We start from the raw sequence: 18,435 nt of genomic DNA, 5'->3' as shown, positions 1-18,435 counted from the left end.
ATTATCAAATGGATACAAAAATAAAATCTAGGTAAATGTAGCTTACAAGAGATAGCCCTAACATAAAAAGAGAATAAAAAATAAGGGGATAAAAAAGATGTAACATATAAATACACCTCTTCACACACCCAAAATAGCTAGAATAGCAGTATGAACAGGAAAGCATCATAAAAGAATATGAAAGAAAATCTAAAACACTAAATTAACAAATATGCTCTGAACATTCACAGTATAGAAAGTACTTCATTGTGTACCAAGATGTTCAAATTGATAGTTATATCTTCAGGGAAAATAATTCAGAGACACTAATATATGTTATATATTTATTTGCCACCTAAAAGGTCCCTCGTCTAACCCCAAAGAGATATCCCTAGTCAACAAATATTTATTAAAAATATATTGGGGCACTGAGGATACAGCAATGGATAGCAATAACAACAAAGATTTAAGATTCCTGACCTCAAGAAGTTTGCTTAGTATCCAGTGACGAGTAAACTGGAAAATACAGCAGGATAAGGTGAAGTCAGGATGCTTTGGGAATGTTCAGGAGGCGCATCTAATTCAGTTTTTGGAAGGTGAGAAAAGGCTTCCTAGAATAAAATAACCAACTAATCTGAGCCTGAAGAGGTTAGGAGGAGACAATCTGTAAATGGCCAGTGATCCACGTAGAAGGTGATATATTTATAGCCCTGGAGGCATAGAGAACAGGAAACTTCAGAGGAACTCGCAAACAGTACAGAAGTGAGGAAGATTAAGATGGTAATATATGCAGAAAAAGACCAAAAATGACCTTTGTATGTCATAGAGAAAGCTACAGTGTCAGATTATATAATCTTACATACTTCTTTAAATGGCAGATGTTTTAGTGGTTAAAACAGATTGTATTTCAAAAGGGAAAAAACTACACCCTCATAGGTTTCTGCTATAATCATGGAAAAAACTATAGAACTAGTCAACCGAGCAATTAAATACCTTTTAGATGTCTAGAAAATAGATTCTAGCCATAGACAAATTAAAATGATGCTGTATCATCTGTGTTCATCAGTATTCAAATTCCAACCACATTTTAAGAACTATAGATTTGACTTCAGCCATGTAAGTTTCTCTGAGTAATGACCTACATAATTTTGTTCATATTCCAGATTCCTATAGGTCTAATTAATTTAAAAATCACAAATTGCTTATAAAATATTACATTACTGCTAATTAGTTTTTAAAATTGTGATTTTTCTCTATTTACTAAACTAAGTGCTTCTTCACAATAGGGACAGGACACTTAAGTGTTTTATATTCCCATCTCCATTCCTCAGACTTCAGGCCAGTGCACCATACACAATGAATTTTAGATTAAAATGCTTTAAAAAAAATAATTTCACAAATCCTTATTTCCTTATGAGGTATACATCAAACCGTACTCTACATTTCTTTTGGTTCTAACATTTGATTTGTAGCATGCTTCTAATACTTAAAAAGATGGCCTTAAAAAAAACTATACCTATATCTATTCACGTAACACAGATATACATGTTAGATATATGAGAATGACAAGGGAGAGGGGAGAGGAGAAAAGCAGGACGAGAGAGAGAAAAAAAGAAGAGGACAAAAGAGAGGGAGGTGGGGGAAAGAAATATAGAAAAATCTATGTATTGTGTGAACTTTACCAATAAACCACAGGAAAGTTTTAAAAACATAGCAATACTACATATGGAAGCACTACCCTCAATTAATCAAGGAAACAAAGTTCTCTTTTTCAATAATCAAACATCATGTAAATGCCAAAAGAAAACTCTGAGACCAAATAATAAGCCATGAATATTCCAATCTACTGATTTCAGCAGTGATAAATAATTTAGTGCTATAACTTAGACTCCTTGGCAAAGTAGTTACAAGGAACCTCTCCTAATGCAGACATGAGTTTGACTGCAGGCTCTGACAGCAGTCATCTTGACCAAGTTACCTAATCTCTCTTACTCTCAGGAAAATTTTAAATGTATAGATATGTATATTTTTAAAGTCATGAGTTGGAAGTGTTAACACTTCACATACATCTTTAGGTAACGCTTTACAACATCTCCAGTTAAAAATAAAATGTTAGCTATACAACCACTTAGAATAAGGACACATTTATTCCATATTCTGTCATTTCTACCAGATCATTCAACAAACATTAACGTATAAGGCACTGTACTAAGCACTAGGTATGAAAACAACAAAAAGAGAAGGTTCTGTTCACAAAGAGTTTAAAGTGGAGAAGAGTAGAAAAGACTGAGCAGCTAGAATAGAGGTTCCTGGTCAGCGTGAGGTGACAGATGGCTTCTCAGCTGTCAGGTGCATAGCTGACTGAAGAAAGATATGGCAGCCCTGGGGTGTTCCTGTACCATCTTCTTGTGGTCCATGTCAGTGGCGGAAGTAGAGCGGGCACAGAACGAGAGTGCGGGCCCCAAAAGGGGCAGAGGCCCGCCCGGGGGCCACTCCCCAGCACCGACACCAGCATCATTGTCCTGTTCCTTTGTCCGATGGGCAACTGCCAGAGCTGAGGACTGAAGTATACAGAAGCTTCCCTTTCTTTTTTTAAATTCTAGATACTAAGTATAGCCTTGGTCAAACACAATTAATGGTGGTGCTTATTTTATTAATGGAATAAGTCCTGAGGCTTTCACAAAATAATTTTGTTTTGCCAAAAATTAAGAATAACAGTCTTTATGTAAAAGGTGTGCATGGTGGTAGGAGTGGAAGAGAGCTAGTTTTTATCTGTAAGACCAAGTTATCAGATCAACATGAACATTAAAAATTCTTCTTCTTAGTGCTATGTTGAACCGCAATGACAACAATAATCAGAGACAAAAATAATTCAACTGTTTACTCCACAAATATTTACTAGCTGCCCATGTGAACGACACTGTGTGTGACACTGTGGTAAAAATAGTAATAAAATAAGACAGACCTGCTTCAAGAAGTTCCTAATCTGATTGAAGAAGAGTACAACAAGCAGGCAATGCCAATCCCATCCAATTAGTACCTACAGCAGAATGGGAACATAGGAGGGACCCCTAGTCAGTGTTTGTCATCCCTTTTCACTTCACACACACACACACACAAAAGAATAATATTTGCATGGCCCAAGAAGTGAGGCAACCTGGTTGCTAGGCCAGTTGAGGTCCTGCCCTACCGGCTGAAGGCATGAGTAGTAATTCGAGAAGGGGCCTGTCAGACAAGGGCAACAGGCCACACAGCCCTCTGGCCTCTTGCATTAAGTCTAGTAGCTATTGTATTCGACAGTTCCATCACCACAGAAACTTCTATTAAATAAACCTATTATCTATAATTCCATTCACTAATTTTAAAATTCTGACAATACAAATATTGAGCAATAAATGTAAAAAGGCATAATGATGACATATAATTCAGTAATAAAAGAAATGAACACTAGTAAATGCTACAACATGGATAAATCTTATGCTAAATCTGAAAAAATCAAGTCACAAAAGACCAAATATTACATGATTCTATTTATATGAAAGGTAGACAAAAGGCAAAACTTTAGAGGCACAAAACAGATCCAGACTGTCTAGGGCTAGAGATGGGAGAAACGAATGACTGCAATCAGGCAGCAGGATCTTTGTTGGGGTGACAGAAATGTGTTCTGAAGCTGGATTGTGGTATGGTTGCACAATTCTATATATTTACAAAAAATCATTGAATACTTAAAATAGGTAAATGTTATGATGTAAATTATACCTCAATAAAGCTGTTAAAACCATATGTACACCCCAAAAATGGAAGCTATTTGTGAAATGCACTTTTCAAAATTTTCCATTTCAGCACCACAAACATATACATATTCCCAGAAATAATAGAACCAAAGGGTCTTTGATAGTAGAACCCAGAGACCCATATAACTCCCTAGTGGCACCTAGTGATATAGGATAAGGCTTTCTTCAAAACAGTTTTATTTCTGAATTTTATACAGTAACAGTACATTAGACATATTGTAAGACTTTCACAAAAACTATTTGAAATATGAAAAGTCCCTTGTCTCACGACATAAGGAGTGCTCACAAAGAATGACAGTATCTGAGGGATACTAGAGCAGCAGCAGCAAGCACCACTCCTAAGCATGCTTACTACCTATGTTCTAGGGCACTATGTGTGTGGCTAAGTGCTTGATGGAATTAGCTCAGCCTGGTTTTGCTCTATAGTGCTTCATGACAGATCAGAAAAGTCCCACATATTTTGAGGGAAAACCAAGGTTTTTCATAACCTCAAATATTCTCTTATGAAAGGGAAACTAAGATTTTTTTTTCCTTTTTGTTAACAGATTTGGGCATTTGGGTTGACGTAAAAGTAAATTAGGTCCAGTTTAAACTGAAAATATCTGAAGCACATCCCACTCCAAATAAAAAACTCGTAATAAAACTGCGGAATGATAGCTCATTTCGCCTTTCAAAAGATTTTGAAATTGTCGGTGTTACCTAGCACTTTCATAGTGTTTTCTGTATTAATTTGATGAAATGTTTTCATCAATCTTCCAACAGAAATGAAGTATTCTAAAACGTACTGTAAAACTTAGACTCATTAATTCAACAAAGATGGAAATAATTTATATGCTATACTACTGCATATTTCAGTGACTTAAATAAAGAAAATGAAGGTGTTATCATAGAATTATTAATCCAGGATATTATGTACCTTAAATGTCATCTAGTTCAACTCACTCCCAGGTAGTTCACGGCAGAGTAGGAATCCCAAAGGAAAAATCATGATTCCTGAGCCAGAGTTCTTTTCATTGCACCTTTGTCTCCTTGGTATAAAACATCACACACACACAACACACACACACAGACACACCCACACATTCCATTAGTAAAAGAAGCTATGAATTAGTCTCAGATTTTTGAGAAAACTTAATGGTTTCTCTTTTTTTTTGACCATAGAGCCAGATGGTTTATTTTGTGATTTTTAAAGAGAACAATCTATTAGTCTCTTCTCACTCTGCTAATAAAGACATAACCCAAGTCTGGGTAATTTACAAAGGAAAAGGGTTTAATGGACTCACAGTTCCACATGGCCGGGGAGGCCTCACAATCACGATGGAAGGCAGAGGAGAAGTAAGGCACATCTTTCATGGCAGTGGGCAAAACATGGTGTGCAGGGGAACTGCCCTTCTATAAAACCGTCAGATCTCATGAGACTTATTCACTACCACAGCAACATCACAGGATAAACCTGCCCCCATGATTCAATTACCTCCCACCAGGTCCCTCTCATGAACTACGATTCAAGATGAGATTTGGGTGCAGACACAGCCAAACCATATCAGCCAATGTATTATATTACAGCACATTATATAAATGAATTCACCTTTTCCCACGTTGGGTTGGCTATGTAGGAGCCATCACCAACTTTAGGGCCACAGAGGTTCTTGCTTTTTCATTTTATAGCTAAAGTTTCACCTGTTATGGGAGAATTTAATGAAGTGCCTATTGATAGGGGATTTGGAATCAGAGAATTACTAAACACATCAGGAAATGTTTAAGATCATGTTCTTATATAATTGGGATTCACAGACTCAAAGAGCTGATGGAATTTACCATGTCGTCCCTGACCCCAGGTCACAACTTAATGGTTTCTAAGACTGAACTGCTGTCCATTGAATGTTCTCAAATACCTAGTCTTTGCTTAGAGGTAAACTAGATTCATAATTAGATGCAACACTATCATTTTTCATGAAAAATATCAATCTTCTTAATGTATAAAGGTCTAAACTTGGGCCGGGCGTGGTGGCTCAAGCCTGTAATCCCAGTACTTTGGGAGGCCGAGGTGGGTGGATCACGAGGTCAAGAGATTGAGACCATCCTGGTCAACATGGTGAAACCCGTCTCTACTAAAGATACAAAAAATTAGCTGGGCATGGTGGTGCGTGCCTGTAATCCCAGCTACTCAGGAGGCTGAGGCAGGAGAATTGCCTGAACCCAGGAGCCAGAGGTTGCAGTGAGCTGAGATCACGCCACTGCACTCCAGCCTGGGTAACAAGAGCAAACTCCGTCTCAAAAAAAAAAAAAAAAAAAAAGGTCTAAACTCATTGTTTTATGGTGACCACACATTTAAAAAGATCTTAAAAATCATATAAACAAAAAACAGCTAATGAAAGAAAAAAATATGAAAACTATCATGTTAGAATATAAACTTGTTTTTAATATAAAATGATGGAACCAAGTTACCATAAACAAGAACCAGCCATGTGTACAGTACATAAGTGTTAATGAATAACAGCAAATTATACTCAAAAGATCACAAATCACAAAGGTGATGAGCTTAAAAAAGAAGCTAGTGAACTACTAAGAACCAAGGATTAAGATTGCTCTCAATTATTTACTGTGTTTTGGTAAAAACAAATTTCCCTTCGGTTGGCAGAACACAGAATTTTAAGAGCAACATTCACGGAAACATGCTCGAGGGACCCTGGCCTGTCTCACATGAAAATAGCACACTGTAATCAAAAGGAAAAAAGAACAGAATAATGAGACCATATGTCTCCTGGCTCTTTATCTTACCACCCATATTCTAATGGGTGTGGATAACTTATTAGATTGCCAGCGAGCTGGAAGTCTGAAAGATAAATGTGGCCAAGAATCTCCTCATCTGCTTACCTATAAATTCTCAAAATGTAAGAAAGTTGATCTTTTAAAAATAATCCCTGAAAGACTGTGCTGTGTCTGAATCATTATTTAATGACACCAACACCCCCCGTCATGTTGAATATGGAAATAGCCAAAGCTCTATAATTCATTAGAGAAAAGAAACCTAAAAATATATTCCAATTGATTACATTATTTATAAAGGTAAAACTTTCTTAGATACCAATAATTATTTTAAAAGATGGCAGCAGCCATGCAGAGCCAATTGCTCAAAATGCTTTCCAGTGGAGTACTGTTTCTTTCATTTACATTACACATATCTTCCTTAAATTCCAAAATATTCTCTGCCGTTTTTTTTTCTACGAAAATTACCTCTTCCCCATTCCCTCCTTTTTCTCCTTCTTCTGAAATTCCTATTGAATTTTTGGATAATTTTCATTTTATCCTTCGCATCTCGACTTCTCTTTCATATTTTCCAGTGCCGTCTCTATGTGCTGCATGCAACCTAATTTCCTCCAGTTATCCTTCCATTTACAAATTCTTCATTCAGTCCTATCTAATTACACGTCAGCCCACTCTTGAGGTTTTGGGGTTTTTAATTTTAGGGACAGCATTTTTCATTACTAGAAGTTCTATTTATCCTTTTCAAATCTGCCTGGACTTTTGTAATTCCAATTAACTGAAGTTCTTGAGGTTATTTGTTATGCCTACTGACTTTCACTCCTAAAAGACTTCTTCCACATACATAATTAAATGTGGGATTGTGACTTGATAAATAAGACTTTATCTGCAAATTCTGTGTGATTTGGATTAGAAGCTGTATTCTTCCAGAATAATGGCATCTACCAGGTAACCCACTGGGACAATCAGTCCAGGCAAACTTCACTTCTACCTGTGGGTTCCCAGAAAATGCAAGTACTATAAATTTGAGCCTCAGTAGGACTCTTTAGGGAAGCAGGCATTCTTAGTCCACATAGGTTCAAAGTCAAACAAATCAATTTGCCTGTTATCACATGGCATTAAATTCCATCCACATGCTGCTGACTCTCAAATTTCTGTCCCCAAGCCAAACTTCACTCCTGAACTTCAAATCCTATAATGAATTGTCTATTGAACACTTTCCCTTGAATGTATAATAAGCATCTCAAATCTTACCACATCCACATCTTAAGCTAATTCTTGATTCCTTTCCTGGCTCCTTCCACCCACCACCACTAGGAATAAAAAAAAAAAAAAAGTCAGCAACTCCAGCCTTCCAGCTCAGGCTTAGCAGTGCTCATGGCCTAAACTCTCATTCACCACTCCAAATGTGGGGACACTTGGTGATTTACTTTCTCTGCATTCCAGCACCACTTAACATTGAAAGATTTACTTATAATATTATGTCCGATAGTAAGCAGAAGCTTTACCCCATCTGTTCAGATGGCTGCATTGATTAAGAGCCCTTACTGTTGGCTTTTCACGTGAGAGCAGGCAAAGGAGGCTACTTTCTTTTTTTTTTTTTGAAACAGAGTCTCACTCTGTCTCCCAGGCTAGAGTGCAGCAGCCTGAGCTGATCTTGGTTCACTGCAACCTCTGCATCTTGGATTCAAGCACTTCTCCCTCAGCCTCCCGAGCAGCTGGGATTACAGATGCCCGCCAAAGCTAATTTTTGTATTTTTAACAGAGATGGGGTTTCACCATGTTGGCCAGGCTGGTCTCAAACTCCTGACCTCAAACAATCTGCTTGCCTCGGCCTCCCAAAGTGCTGGGATTACAGGTATGAGTCACTGCTCCCGGCCAGGAGGCTACTTCGAATTCTATAATTATCTCCATACCAGACTACTCTTAGGGTCTGTTCCTTTCAACACAATGCTACTAACGGGGCTTAGAAAAGCATGTAGAAACCACTTCCTGGCCAGGCATGGCAGCTCACACTTATAATCCCAGCACTTTGGGAGGCAAAGGTGGGCAGATCACTTGAAGTCAGGATTTTGAGACCAGCCTGGGCCAACATGATGAAACACTATCTCTACTAAAAATACAAAAATTAGCCAAGGATGGTAGTGCTCGCTTATAGTCCCAGCTACTTGGGAGGCTGAGGCATGAGAATCATGTGAACTTGGAAGGTGGAGGGTGCAAAGGTTGCAGTGAGTGAGATCGGACCACTGCACTACAGCATGGGTGAGAGAGTGAGACTGTCTCAAATAAAAAAATAAAAAAAAAAAAACAACAAAAACGACTTCCTATTAAGAAACCATAAATGTGGATATATTTTGGCTTTAGGATAAAGACCCTCACAGACTGATAAACTGCAGACTGGCATTCAGATCCTTCCCATAATCTATGTGATCTTACAGCCATGCCCTCAATGCAGCCAGACCTACCTGCTGTTTCAGTGACATCTTTCTTCCAAGACTTTACCCATGTTGTTTTTTTACCTGGAATGTTCTTTCTCACTTTTTAAAAAAGCCCATTTATTCTACAAGGACCAGTTCAAATACAACCTCATCTGCAGTCTCCTTAGATCCTTGTCCTGTACCCTGCTTTTGGCTTACTCTCCCTTCTGCTGATACCTTTACTAATTGACTACTTACAACACTGCACTTCTATTCCAATTACGATGTTACTCATAGTGGGAAGCGCAAACATTAACAAACTCAGACATATTTCCCACAGAGGAACAGAATTAAGTGATATGTCCAATCAGACTTAGTTGGGTCCATCAAGGACCAGTAATATTCATCTAGATAACCTCACTGCACCATACCTCCTAACCTCCACAATGGCTCAACCCACAGCAATTTTTCTTATCTTTCCTTACACCCCAGACTCCCTGAAAGAAGTGAGGCCTTGTCCCAAACTCCCAAGCTCATTTGGCTAGGGTTCTCAAATAAATACTTGTCGGCCCTCTTCCTGATCCCCACACCTGTCATTAGTGGCAAAAGTGATGATATGAAAGGCTAGACCTCCTAGAATCACAACACAGCCCTTCCAGACTCTGGTGTTCTGCCTGCTGACTAAACTCTTTTGATGCTATTTTACAAGCATTAGACTGGACCAATCAATACCAGCATTTGTTTAAGTGACATCTGTGCCCACTAAATCACATTAGGATACCCTGAAGTCCTTGCTAGGGCTAGTCTCTGGAATTAGGGAAGTCCTCTCCAGGCCATGTTATTCATTCTCCACTTGCTCTTCCCTTCTTTCTTTCCCTTTTTAACACTTGATTTTTCCATTGCTCCAGGTGAAGCATAATAATGGCTGTGGGGAACTCATCCCGTCACCTATAAATTCTCTGTATGTCTGTCTAACAATCCCTAACAGGGATTCATCCTATTTCCTCCACAATAGTTTAACTGGATACAGAATGAGTCAAGCACAGAGAAAGACAGCTACATAGAATGCTAAAAGAGGCTATTCAGTGGCCAGTACCTGGAAGGGTGACTCTACCACCACACATGGCAAAGGAAAAAGGAGTTAGGAAAACAAAGTAGCTGCCAGAAAAACAAAAAGTCCCTTTCTTCAGCTTCCTTCACATTAACTGTTCTTCTGTCCTTCTGTATGAGCACTGCAACATACTCACCTCCTTTATTTAGTCTTATTTTCTAAGCACCATAGTAGGTACTTAACATCTGGCAAAATGGTTCCCAGAAATAGTGATGGTAATACAGCTTTATAAATGGTATTGTATTAAATAGTCTCTTAATAATATCAATATTCCAGTTCATTTGGTACTTACAAAGAGCTAAACAAAGAATAGTTTCTCACCTCAAATTGTATCCTAAAAGCACTATGTACAACTTTTTAAAAGTATACTTAAAAAATTTATATATTACGTTTCAAACTGACAAAAGTGGTGAGGAAAGGTAATGAAGTCACACCTATCTTTTACCTCACTTATACAACTGCCAACTGATCCATGACCGATCTCGTTTTAGTTATACCCCTCCCTACCTTCTCAACCTTTACCAGGGTCATTCTGAAGCTAATCCCAGATACTGTCATTTTATACATAAGTATTTCATCTCATATCTCTTATAGGTAAAATTATTTTTAAAAAATAATCAAAATACTAGTAAATCTTTAAAATTAATCATTCCTATGTTGGGTGTGGTGCCTTGTGCCTGTAATCCTAGCACTTTGGGAGGTCAAGGCAGGAGATCACTTGAGGCCAGGAGTTCAAGACCAGCATGGGCAATACAGTGAGACTCTGCCTCTACAAAAAATACAAAAAACTAGACAGGTATGGTGGCACACACCTATGGTCCCAGCTACTCAAGAGGTTTAGGTGGGAGACTCAACCTGAGCCCAGGAGGTTGAGACTGTAGTGAGCAGACATCGTACCACTACACTCCAGCCCGGGCAACAGAGTGAGACCATGTCTCAAAAAATAAAAATTCCTTAATATCATTAAATATCCAGCCAGTTTTCAAATGTCCCCATCTGTTTTGTTTCCTTGAATCATAATTAAAATAAGGTCCCTACATTGGCACTGGTCTCAAATCTCTTGTATGCTATAGGTTCGCCCACTCTCCTTCCCAAGGCTCCTCCCTGCCACCCTGAAAGTTATTCGTTGAAGAAACTGGCGTGCAGAATTCCTCAGTCTAGCTTTTCCTGATATGCTTCTCATGTCACTGAACATGTTATATCTTCCCCTGTATTTCCTGGAAGATGATAGTTAGAGCTCCAGGCTTGAGCATATTATTTTTTGACAAGACTACTTCACAGTGGAAAGCATGTAATATCTGGTTCTCTCTCTTTTTGTGATGTTAGCAGCTATTAATGATCACTGGCTATGCTATTTCATTAGAGACTGCAAAATGGTGATACAGTGAAATTCTATGATTCTTTTACCTTTTAACAACTGTGATATGCTAATAATGAGAAACTTCTCATCAATTACATGGTTACTCAGAGCTATGGTTCATATAGCAGAAGAGGTAGAGAAAAAAACCTTGAGTCTTTCCACTGATTACGTTTTCAAATGAGTTAATTTCTTAGTACCCTCTAAAGCTAATCAATTATTATTAATTTTTTCCCTTTAGTATTACTGTATACTTAGAGTTCAAATATATTTAACGTATTGAAATACATTCTGTTCCACTGAGGAATAGAATTAAGTGATATGTCCAATCAGACTTGGTTGGATACTTCAATACATTAAATATATTATCCTTAGATAACCTCAACTATCTTACCTCTGGCTCCTGAGTCCTTTAAGATGCGCTCAGGAGTTTTTGAAAGCTTCCTTGCTTTCTGAACGGACAAGATATTAAAAGCTTATCTGCACATTTCCTGCCCTAGACTTGCAAGTAGCTATTTTCCAACAAGCCTTCATTTACTTTAGTGGGAACTGATATTTAGAGACTACAGTCTGGGTTCTAGGGGAGCTTACTGGATTGGTTCTTGTTTCCAGGCATTGCCAAGGGAAAGGGCTAGAAAATTTACCATCACAGAGTATTTCCTAACCTTAACTCTTACCTGCTTCTCCTTTAAACTACACTAAAAATCCAAGTTTCCAATGATATTATCTTAACCACTCATTTCCTTTATCTCATAGAATACACATAAGTCTCACAATACCAATACTGACATAACTAGCATAATACAATGACTCTAACAGCTGAGGATTATGCTTTTGGAGACGCTTTATCCTTCAGTTAAAATCTATTAGGGGGATATAATCAAATATGTGATATCTGAAATAATGCCCCTCTTTACGGTTATCTAAGCAAATTGAGAGAGAGAAAGACAGAAAGAGAAAAATGAATTAGAATCACCTGTCTCATTGTTTCAATCTTTAGAGCTTTTTTACACTTTTTGTTTTAAAATTATGCAAAATATGTATATGGTCCCAAAGTCAAAGAGACAAAAGATATATTCAGTCAAAGAGATATATTCAAAGAAGGCCAGCTTCCACTTTCTCCCCTACACTGTTCCCTCCATTACTTTGTAGATAACCATCTACTGTCGTTTTTAAAGTTTTATTGTATCCTTTCTTTTTAATTTCTTAAGTATTAGCACTGCCACCTCTTTCTTTGATAAATAATATATACTATACTCACTTGTCTGTACCTTGCAACCTTCACTGAAGATCACTCCATAGCAGTATAAAGAAATGTTCGTCATTCCTTTTTACAGTTGTGGATATAGTAAAAGCCATTTGCAATTATTTTTCTGTAAACCATCTGATCATGTATCTTGCCCACTTTCTTGCTGAGCTGACAGTCTTAGCTATCTTTTGGGGATATTAACCCTCTGTGATAGAAATTGCAAATACTCTTGTTCAATTTGCCATTTTTTTTACTTGACATCTAGTTTTAACCACATAAAAGTTAGTACTTTTATAATCAAATTTTACTTCCCTTATTATAATCTGGAATTTGAGTTACAGTTAGGGTATTTATTCCACTTTCAGGTTCAGAGGAATTCAAAACTTATATAGTTTTATTTTTATAGACTAAGTGTATAATTCATTTGTAATTTATCCTTCGCGTAATATGAAGAATAAATCTAACATTGTCTTCCTTTATTATACACTTAAATTCCATGTGCAACTGCATCTATTTCTTTATTCTCTACTCAGCTGCACTGGTTGGTCTTTTAAGCACCAATCCCACAGTTTTAATTAAAGATGCTTATTACTACGTTTCAATAATTAGCAGGGCTATAACCCTCCTTTGCTGCTCTGCTTTTGAGGGTTTTCCTTATACTCTACTTATTTGTTCTTTCCAATGAAATTTATAATGAACTTGTCTACCTCCAGGAACACACAGGCACACACAATCACGATAAAGTTATAAATTAAGGAGAATGTCAAAATTATGACGTTCAAACTAAAAGCTAGTATAGGTATAAGGACTTACACTTGGAGAAAAAGCCTTAAAATATTTTTTTACCATTCTGTGCTTGTGTAAGGATACAGGCTGAATCCAGAAAACCTTTGCTACATTATCATGGAAAATTTTATTTAACCAAACTTACATTAACTACCAAAGAAACACAATTTATATCACATATTGTGCAATAGGACAAATAGAAGGAAAAACAAAATAACCAAAGAGCAAAGCACACAGGACATTAGGAAGGTACTTCCTCACCTTCCTTTTTCAGCCATTTCACAATGTTTCCTTCTTCCATTGTGGGAGACAGTGACGGCATTAGTATCTTAATGGGATCACCTGAAATTGAAAAAAGGAAAATTAGCCACAATAAATAATGTACCTCATGAGGCATCAATATTAAGTTCAAGTAAATTAACGTCAAATTCCATTTGAAAAAGAAGGTATTCCAAAGTCTAAAAGATTCCCAACTCATAAACTAAGTGTCCAGTAAATAGTATGGAAACATAAAATTCAATTTTTTTATAACAATAAAAGTGTTTTTTCGAATACATGAAACTGTTTTCATAACTCCCCCAGTGGTCTATGCATCTTTTCAAGCCAGGTGCTTACAAGTCAAAAAAAAGAAGAAGAAAAATTGATTTAGGACTGATTTAGGTTTCACCTTTTCCTTTCCCTTTGTCTCTGCAAAAAAAAAATTTACAGGCAAAATCACCAAAGAAAAAGGCAAATAAGAAAACAACAACAACAAAAAAAAACAGGAACAACTACAAAAACACAGTTCTGATGATCTACAACAGAATAATCAACAAGATCAGACTTTAAGAAATTGACTGTTTTTACTTTCCTCTAGTATTATATTATTCAAGATTCAAAGGTTCCTACTAATAAATATGAAAGGAAAAGTCTGCCTTGTCAAGAATGAGGAGGCAGGAGAATTTAAGTGGTTAAATTAACCTCACATTTTGTTGCACCCCACAATTCAACTGGGGATCCAGAAAAGTAGACCTCAAACCAGAATGACCTTCCAGTGAAACATAACTACATTTTCCTTAGGTATCGAAAAAGGAAACATTATGTATTTGTCCAGCTACACTTCCCAATCCACCATCCAGGATCACATTCTAGAGCAACACAGCTTTTAGATTACAATTTACTAATAAAATACCATGGTAACAAATACATCCCCTGTAGTTTTCCATAGACCCTATTCACTCCTCAGATAATTCAACTCTCCAGACCCAAACAAGCGAAACACTGTAGCATAGCTAACATAATTCGAATGTGGAAGAACAGAGCTTCTTTTGTCTCCACTGATCTTTGAGGGTTAAAAGCAAGTAAATTTAGCACTAATGTTAAAATGAGAATAAATAATTCTCCTGGGAAGCTGAAGAACTTGTACTGCATTTTCAAATGGAGATTTCCTATAGCTTCACAATAAAGGTGTGTCCACCTCTTGAAGTATTTAGGAGAAAGTTTCTATACTTCCCCATTTTTCTTTCACTCTTCTCTGAAGGTCTGGAGAAAGAATGCAAGCATGCATAGCTGCCCCAGTCTCTTCCTTATTTTAAGAACTTCCCGATTATAGACAACCTGCAGTTCCCCCTCAGCTCCTCCATCCACGTGCTAGGCACACATTGCCCTGCCTTTCTTTCAAAGGCAGCTCTACAGGCCCACCTCTCTGTGTTCTTGCCATCATGGCCCACAGACATGTGTGTTTGCTTTGTACATACGCAGTCTCCCTCTCAAGCAGAAAATTCAAAGTCTAAAGTCATGTTGTACTAAGAAGCCTAACCGTAGAAGGCTACACGTCTAAGTCACAGTCTCCAATCCGATGTAACCAACAGCATTTGATATCTATCTGTCTTACTTTTTCTCTCAACTGGCATCAAATTCTAAGAAGGCTGGAAAAGTATAATTATCACTCCCAATGCCCCAACAACGACACAGCCCAAACCAAGGTCCAAGTCAAACATGCCCATTTCATCAATGAGAAAACCACAATTCAGACTGATTACAGGATGTTAATCTGCGTGCTTAACTCTCAAAGTTGTGCTAACTTTACATCTCATGTTCCTTACAAATACGGATCATCAGTTAATTACTGGTTGTTGATAGCCTATATTCACTCAGAAATCCAAATATAGCAAACCAGACATATCATATCCATGTGAGCACTCTTCATATGTCTAATCAAATATCCTAATAGCTGTTTTCCCCACCTTGAACATGCAGAATTCCCGTATTAAAAAAAAACACTTTTGCCAAGGCAGGCAAATCACTTAAGCCAGGAGTTTGAGACCAGCCTGGCCAAGAGGATGAAACCCCACTCTATTAAAATTGTAAAAATTAGCCAGCCATGGTGGCACATGACTGTAACCACAGCTACTTGGGAGGCTGAGGCATGAGAATTATTGGAACCCAGGAGGTGGAGGTTGCAGTGAGCCAAGATCACTGCACTCCAGCCTGGACAACAGAACAAGGCTCTGCCTGAGAAAAGCAAAACAAAACAAAAAACCACTTTTACGACTGACAATGAATATTTCAAATGCATAAGAGAACAGGTTATCTCTAAGAGCACCGTTCACTGAAAAACAGGAGGAAAAATAGCCACAGCGAGTTTCCTAACTCCTAATCATGAAACAGTTATTTTGGAAGATGCTGGAGAACAAAGGCCATCCAACTGCAGTCCACAGAACTCTCAATAACTGTAGCTGCAACAGTTTCACTTAATTAATTCCCAAGCTACCTCTAGTTGAAATGCTAATTATAACTAGAAGAGAGCTTTATAAATCTTTTGCATTTTTTGCTTAGTAAAATAAGTCCTTGTAAATTAAAACAGGCACATTAAAATATTAAATAGGTAAAAAATAATGCAAACTACTATGTACAACCATAATGTTTGTCTATAAAGCACTGGATAACTAAATTCTTGAGTGAACTAAATTTAGTGAAGTGCACTTAAGGAAAACACACACACTCACACACTCTCTCACACACACAGACACACACAGAGGGAACCTTATAACATTACTGATGCATCTCCAAATCCAAATCATAACAATCCTACACTTAACTGCAAGAACTATTAAAATGTGCATATAAAGCTGGGGACTTCCACCAAGATTGCCGAATAGGAACAGCTCTGGAGCACAGTTCCCAGTGAGAGAGATGCAGAAGGAGAATGATCTCTGCATTTCCAACCCAGGTACCAGGTTCATTTCAATGGGACTGGTTGGACAGTGGGTGTAGCCCAAGGAGGGCGAACCAAAGCAGGGTAGCTGCCTCACCCGGGAAGTGCAACTGGCCTGAGGATTGGAAACTTTACCCCCTAAGCACTCCGGTTCAGATACTGCACTTCTCCCATGGCCTTTGCAACCCACAGTCCAGGCGAATGACACCGGGCTGAAAAGCGCTGCGAGTTACCAACACAGATCTGAGCAACGGCTCCAGCTGGCCCCGCACTGCGAGTTGTCCGCACAGATCTAGGCAGAAGTTTGACTAGCCTCTAGAGCACACCTGTGGGGCGGATCTACCTTCCCCCTAGAAAGAGGGACAGCCTAAAGCAGGGAGACAGGTAATACGGCTCGGCAGGTCCCACCCCTACAAAGACCAGCAAACTGAAGCCCTCTCACTTGAGAGTTTCGCAGCCAGCGCATCAGTTCAAGCTCAACCTGGGACAATCCAGCTCGGTGGGGGGCGGGGGGGTGCATCTGCCATTGCGAAGCTGGGTCTAATCTCATCTGTGTAAACAAAGGCCAGAAGAAGCCTACACAGCAGCCAGGCTGAGTCTGAGGCAGCCCAGTAGTGCCTCTGCAGGCAGATTAGGGACAGACTGCCTCCTCAAGAGGCTCCCTGATCACTGAATAACCAAAAAATGCCTCCTACAGGAGCGCTCTGGCTGATATGTGACGGGTACCCTTCTGGGACGAAGCTACCAGAGGAAAGACTAGGCAGCAATCCTCGCTGCACCACCGCAGCCCCCGCAGGTGATTCCCAGGCAAGCAAGGTCTAGAGTGGACCTCCAGCAGTCCTACAGCAGAAGGGCCTGACTGTTAGAAGGAAAAATAAAAAACAGAAAGAAATAGATTCAGATCAACAGAAAGAATGTCCACTCAGAGACCCCATCCAAAATCACCAACTTTAAAGATCAAAGGTAGATAAATCCACAAAGATGGGAAGAAACCAGCACAAAAAGGATGAAATCATCAAAGACCGGAATGCCTCTCCTTCTCCAAGGGATCACAATTCCTCACCAGCAACGGTACAAAACAGGATGGAGAATGAATTTGATGAATTGACAGAAGCAGGCTTCAGAAGGTGGGCAATAACAAACTTCTCTGAGCTAAAGGAACATGATCTAACTCAACACAAAAAAACTAAAAACCTCGAAAAAAGGTTAGATGAAATGCTAACTAGAATAACCAACTTAGAGAAGAACATAAATGACTTAATGGAGCTGAAAAACACAGCACAAGAACTTTGTGAAGCATACACAAGTTTCAAGAGCTGAATTGATCAAGCAGAAGAAAGGATATCAGATACTGAAGATCAGCTCAATGAAATAAAACAAGAAGGCAAGATTAGAGAAAAAAGAGGGGAAAGAAATTACCAAAGCCTCCAAGAAATATGGGATTATGTGAAAAGACCTAATTCACACTTGATTGGTGTACCTGAATGTGACGGGGAGAATGAATCCCAACTGGAAAACACTCTTCAGGATATTATACAGGAGAACTTCCCCACCCTAGCAAGGCAGGCCAACATTCAAATCCAGGAAAAACAGAGAATACCCCAAGGATACTCCTCAAGAAGAGCAAACCCAAGGCCCATAATTGTCAGATTCACCAGGGTTGAAATGAAGGAAAAAATGCTAAGGGCAGCTAGAGAGAAAGTTTGGGTCACCCACAAAGGGAAGCCCATCAAACTCATAGCGGATCTCTTGGCAGATACCCTATAAGCCAGAAGAGAGT

General features: G+C 38.4%; 1 protein-coding gene across 2 annotated transcripts in view; it reads right to left on the bottom strand.

Moving 5' to 3' along the window:
• Positions 1-18,435, bottom strand: part of PDHX (pyruvate dehydrogenase complex component X) — a 79,645-nt gene that overhangs the window by 46,072 nt on the left and 15,138 nt on the right. For both annotated transcript variants that reach the window (XM_035262347.3, XM_078340826.1), the window contains exon 2: positions 13,721-13,801. In XM_035262347.3, coding sequence (XP_035118238.2) covers positions 13,721-13,801 — 81 coding nt within the window. The remainder of the gene's footprint in view (positions 1-13,720; positions 13,802-18,435) is intronic.

This window comes from Callithrix jacchus, chromosome 10 (assembly GCF_049354715.1).
Source record: "Callithrix jacchus isolate 240 chromosome 10, calJac240_pri, whole genome shotgun sequence".
Lineage (NCBI taxonomy): Eukaryota > Metazoa > Chordata > Mammalia > Primates > Cebidae > Callithrix > Callithrix jacchus.
This window is presented reverse-complemented; position numbering and strand designations above follow the sequence as displayed.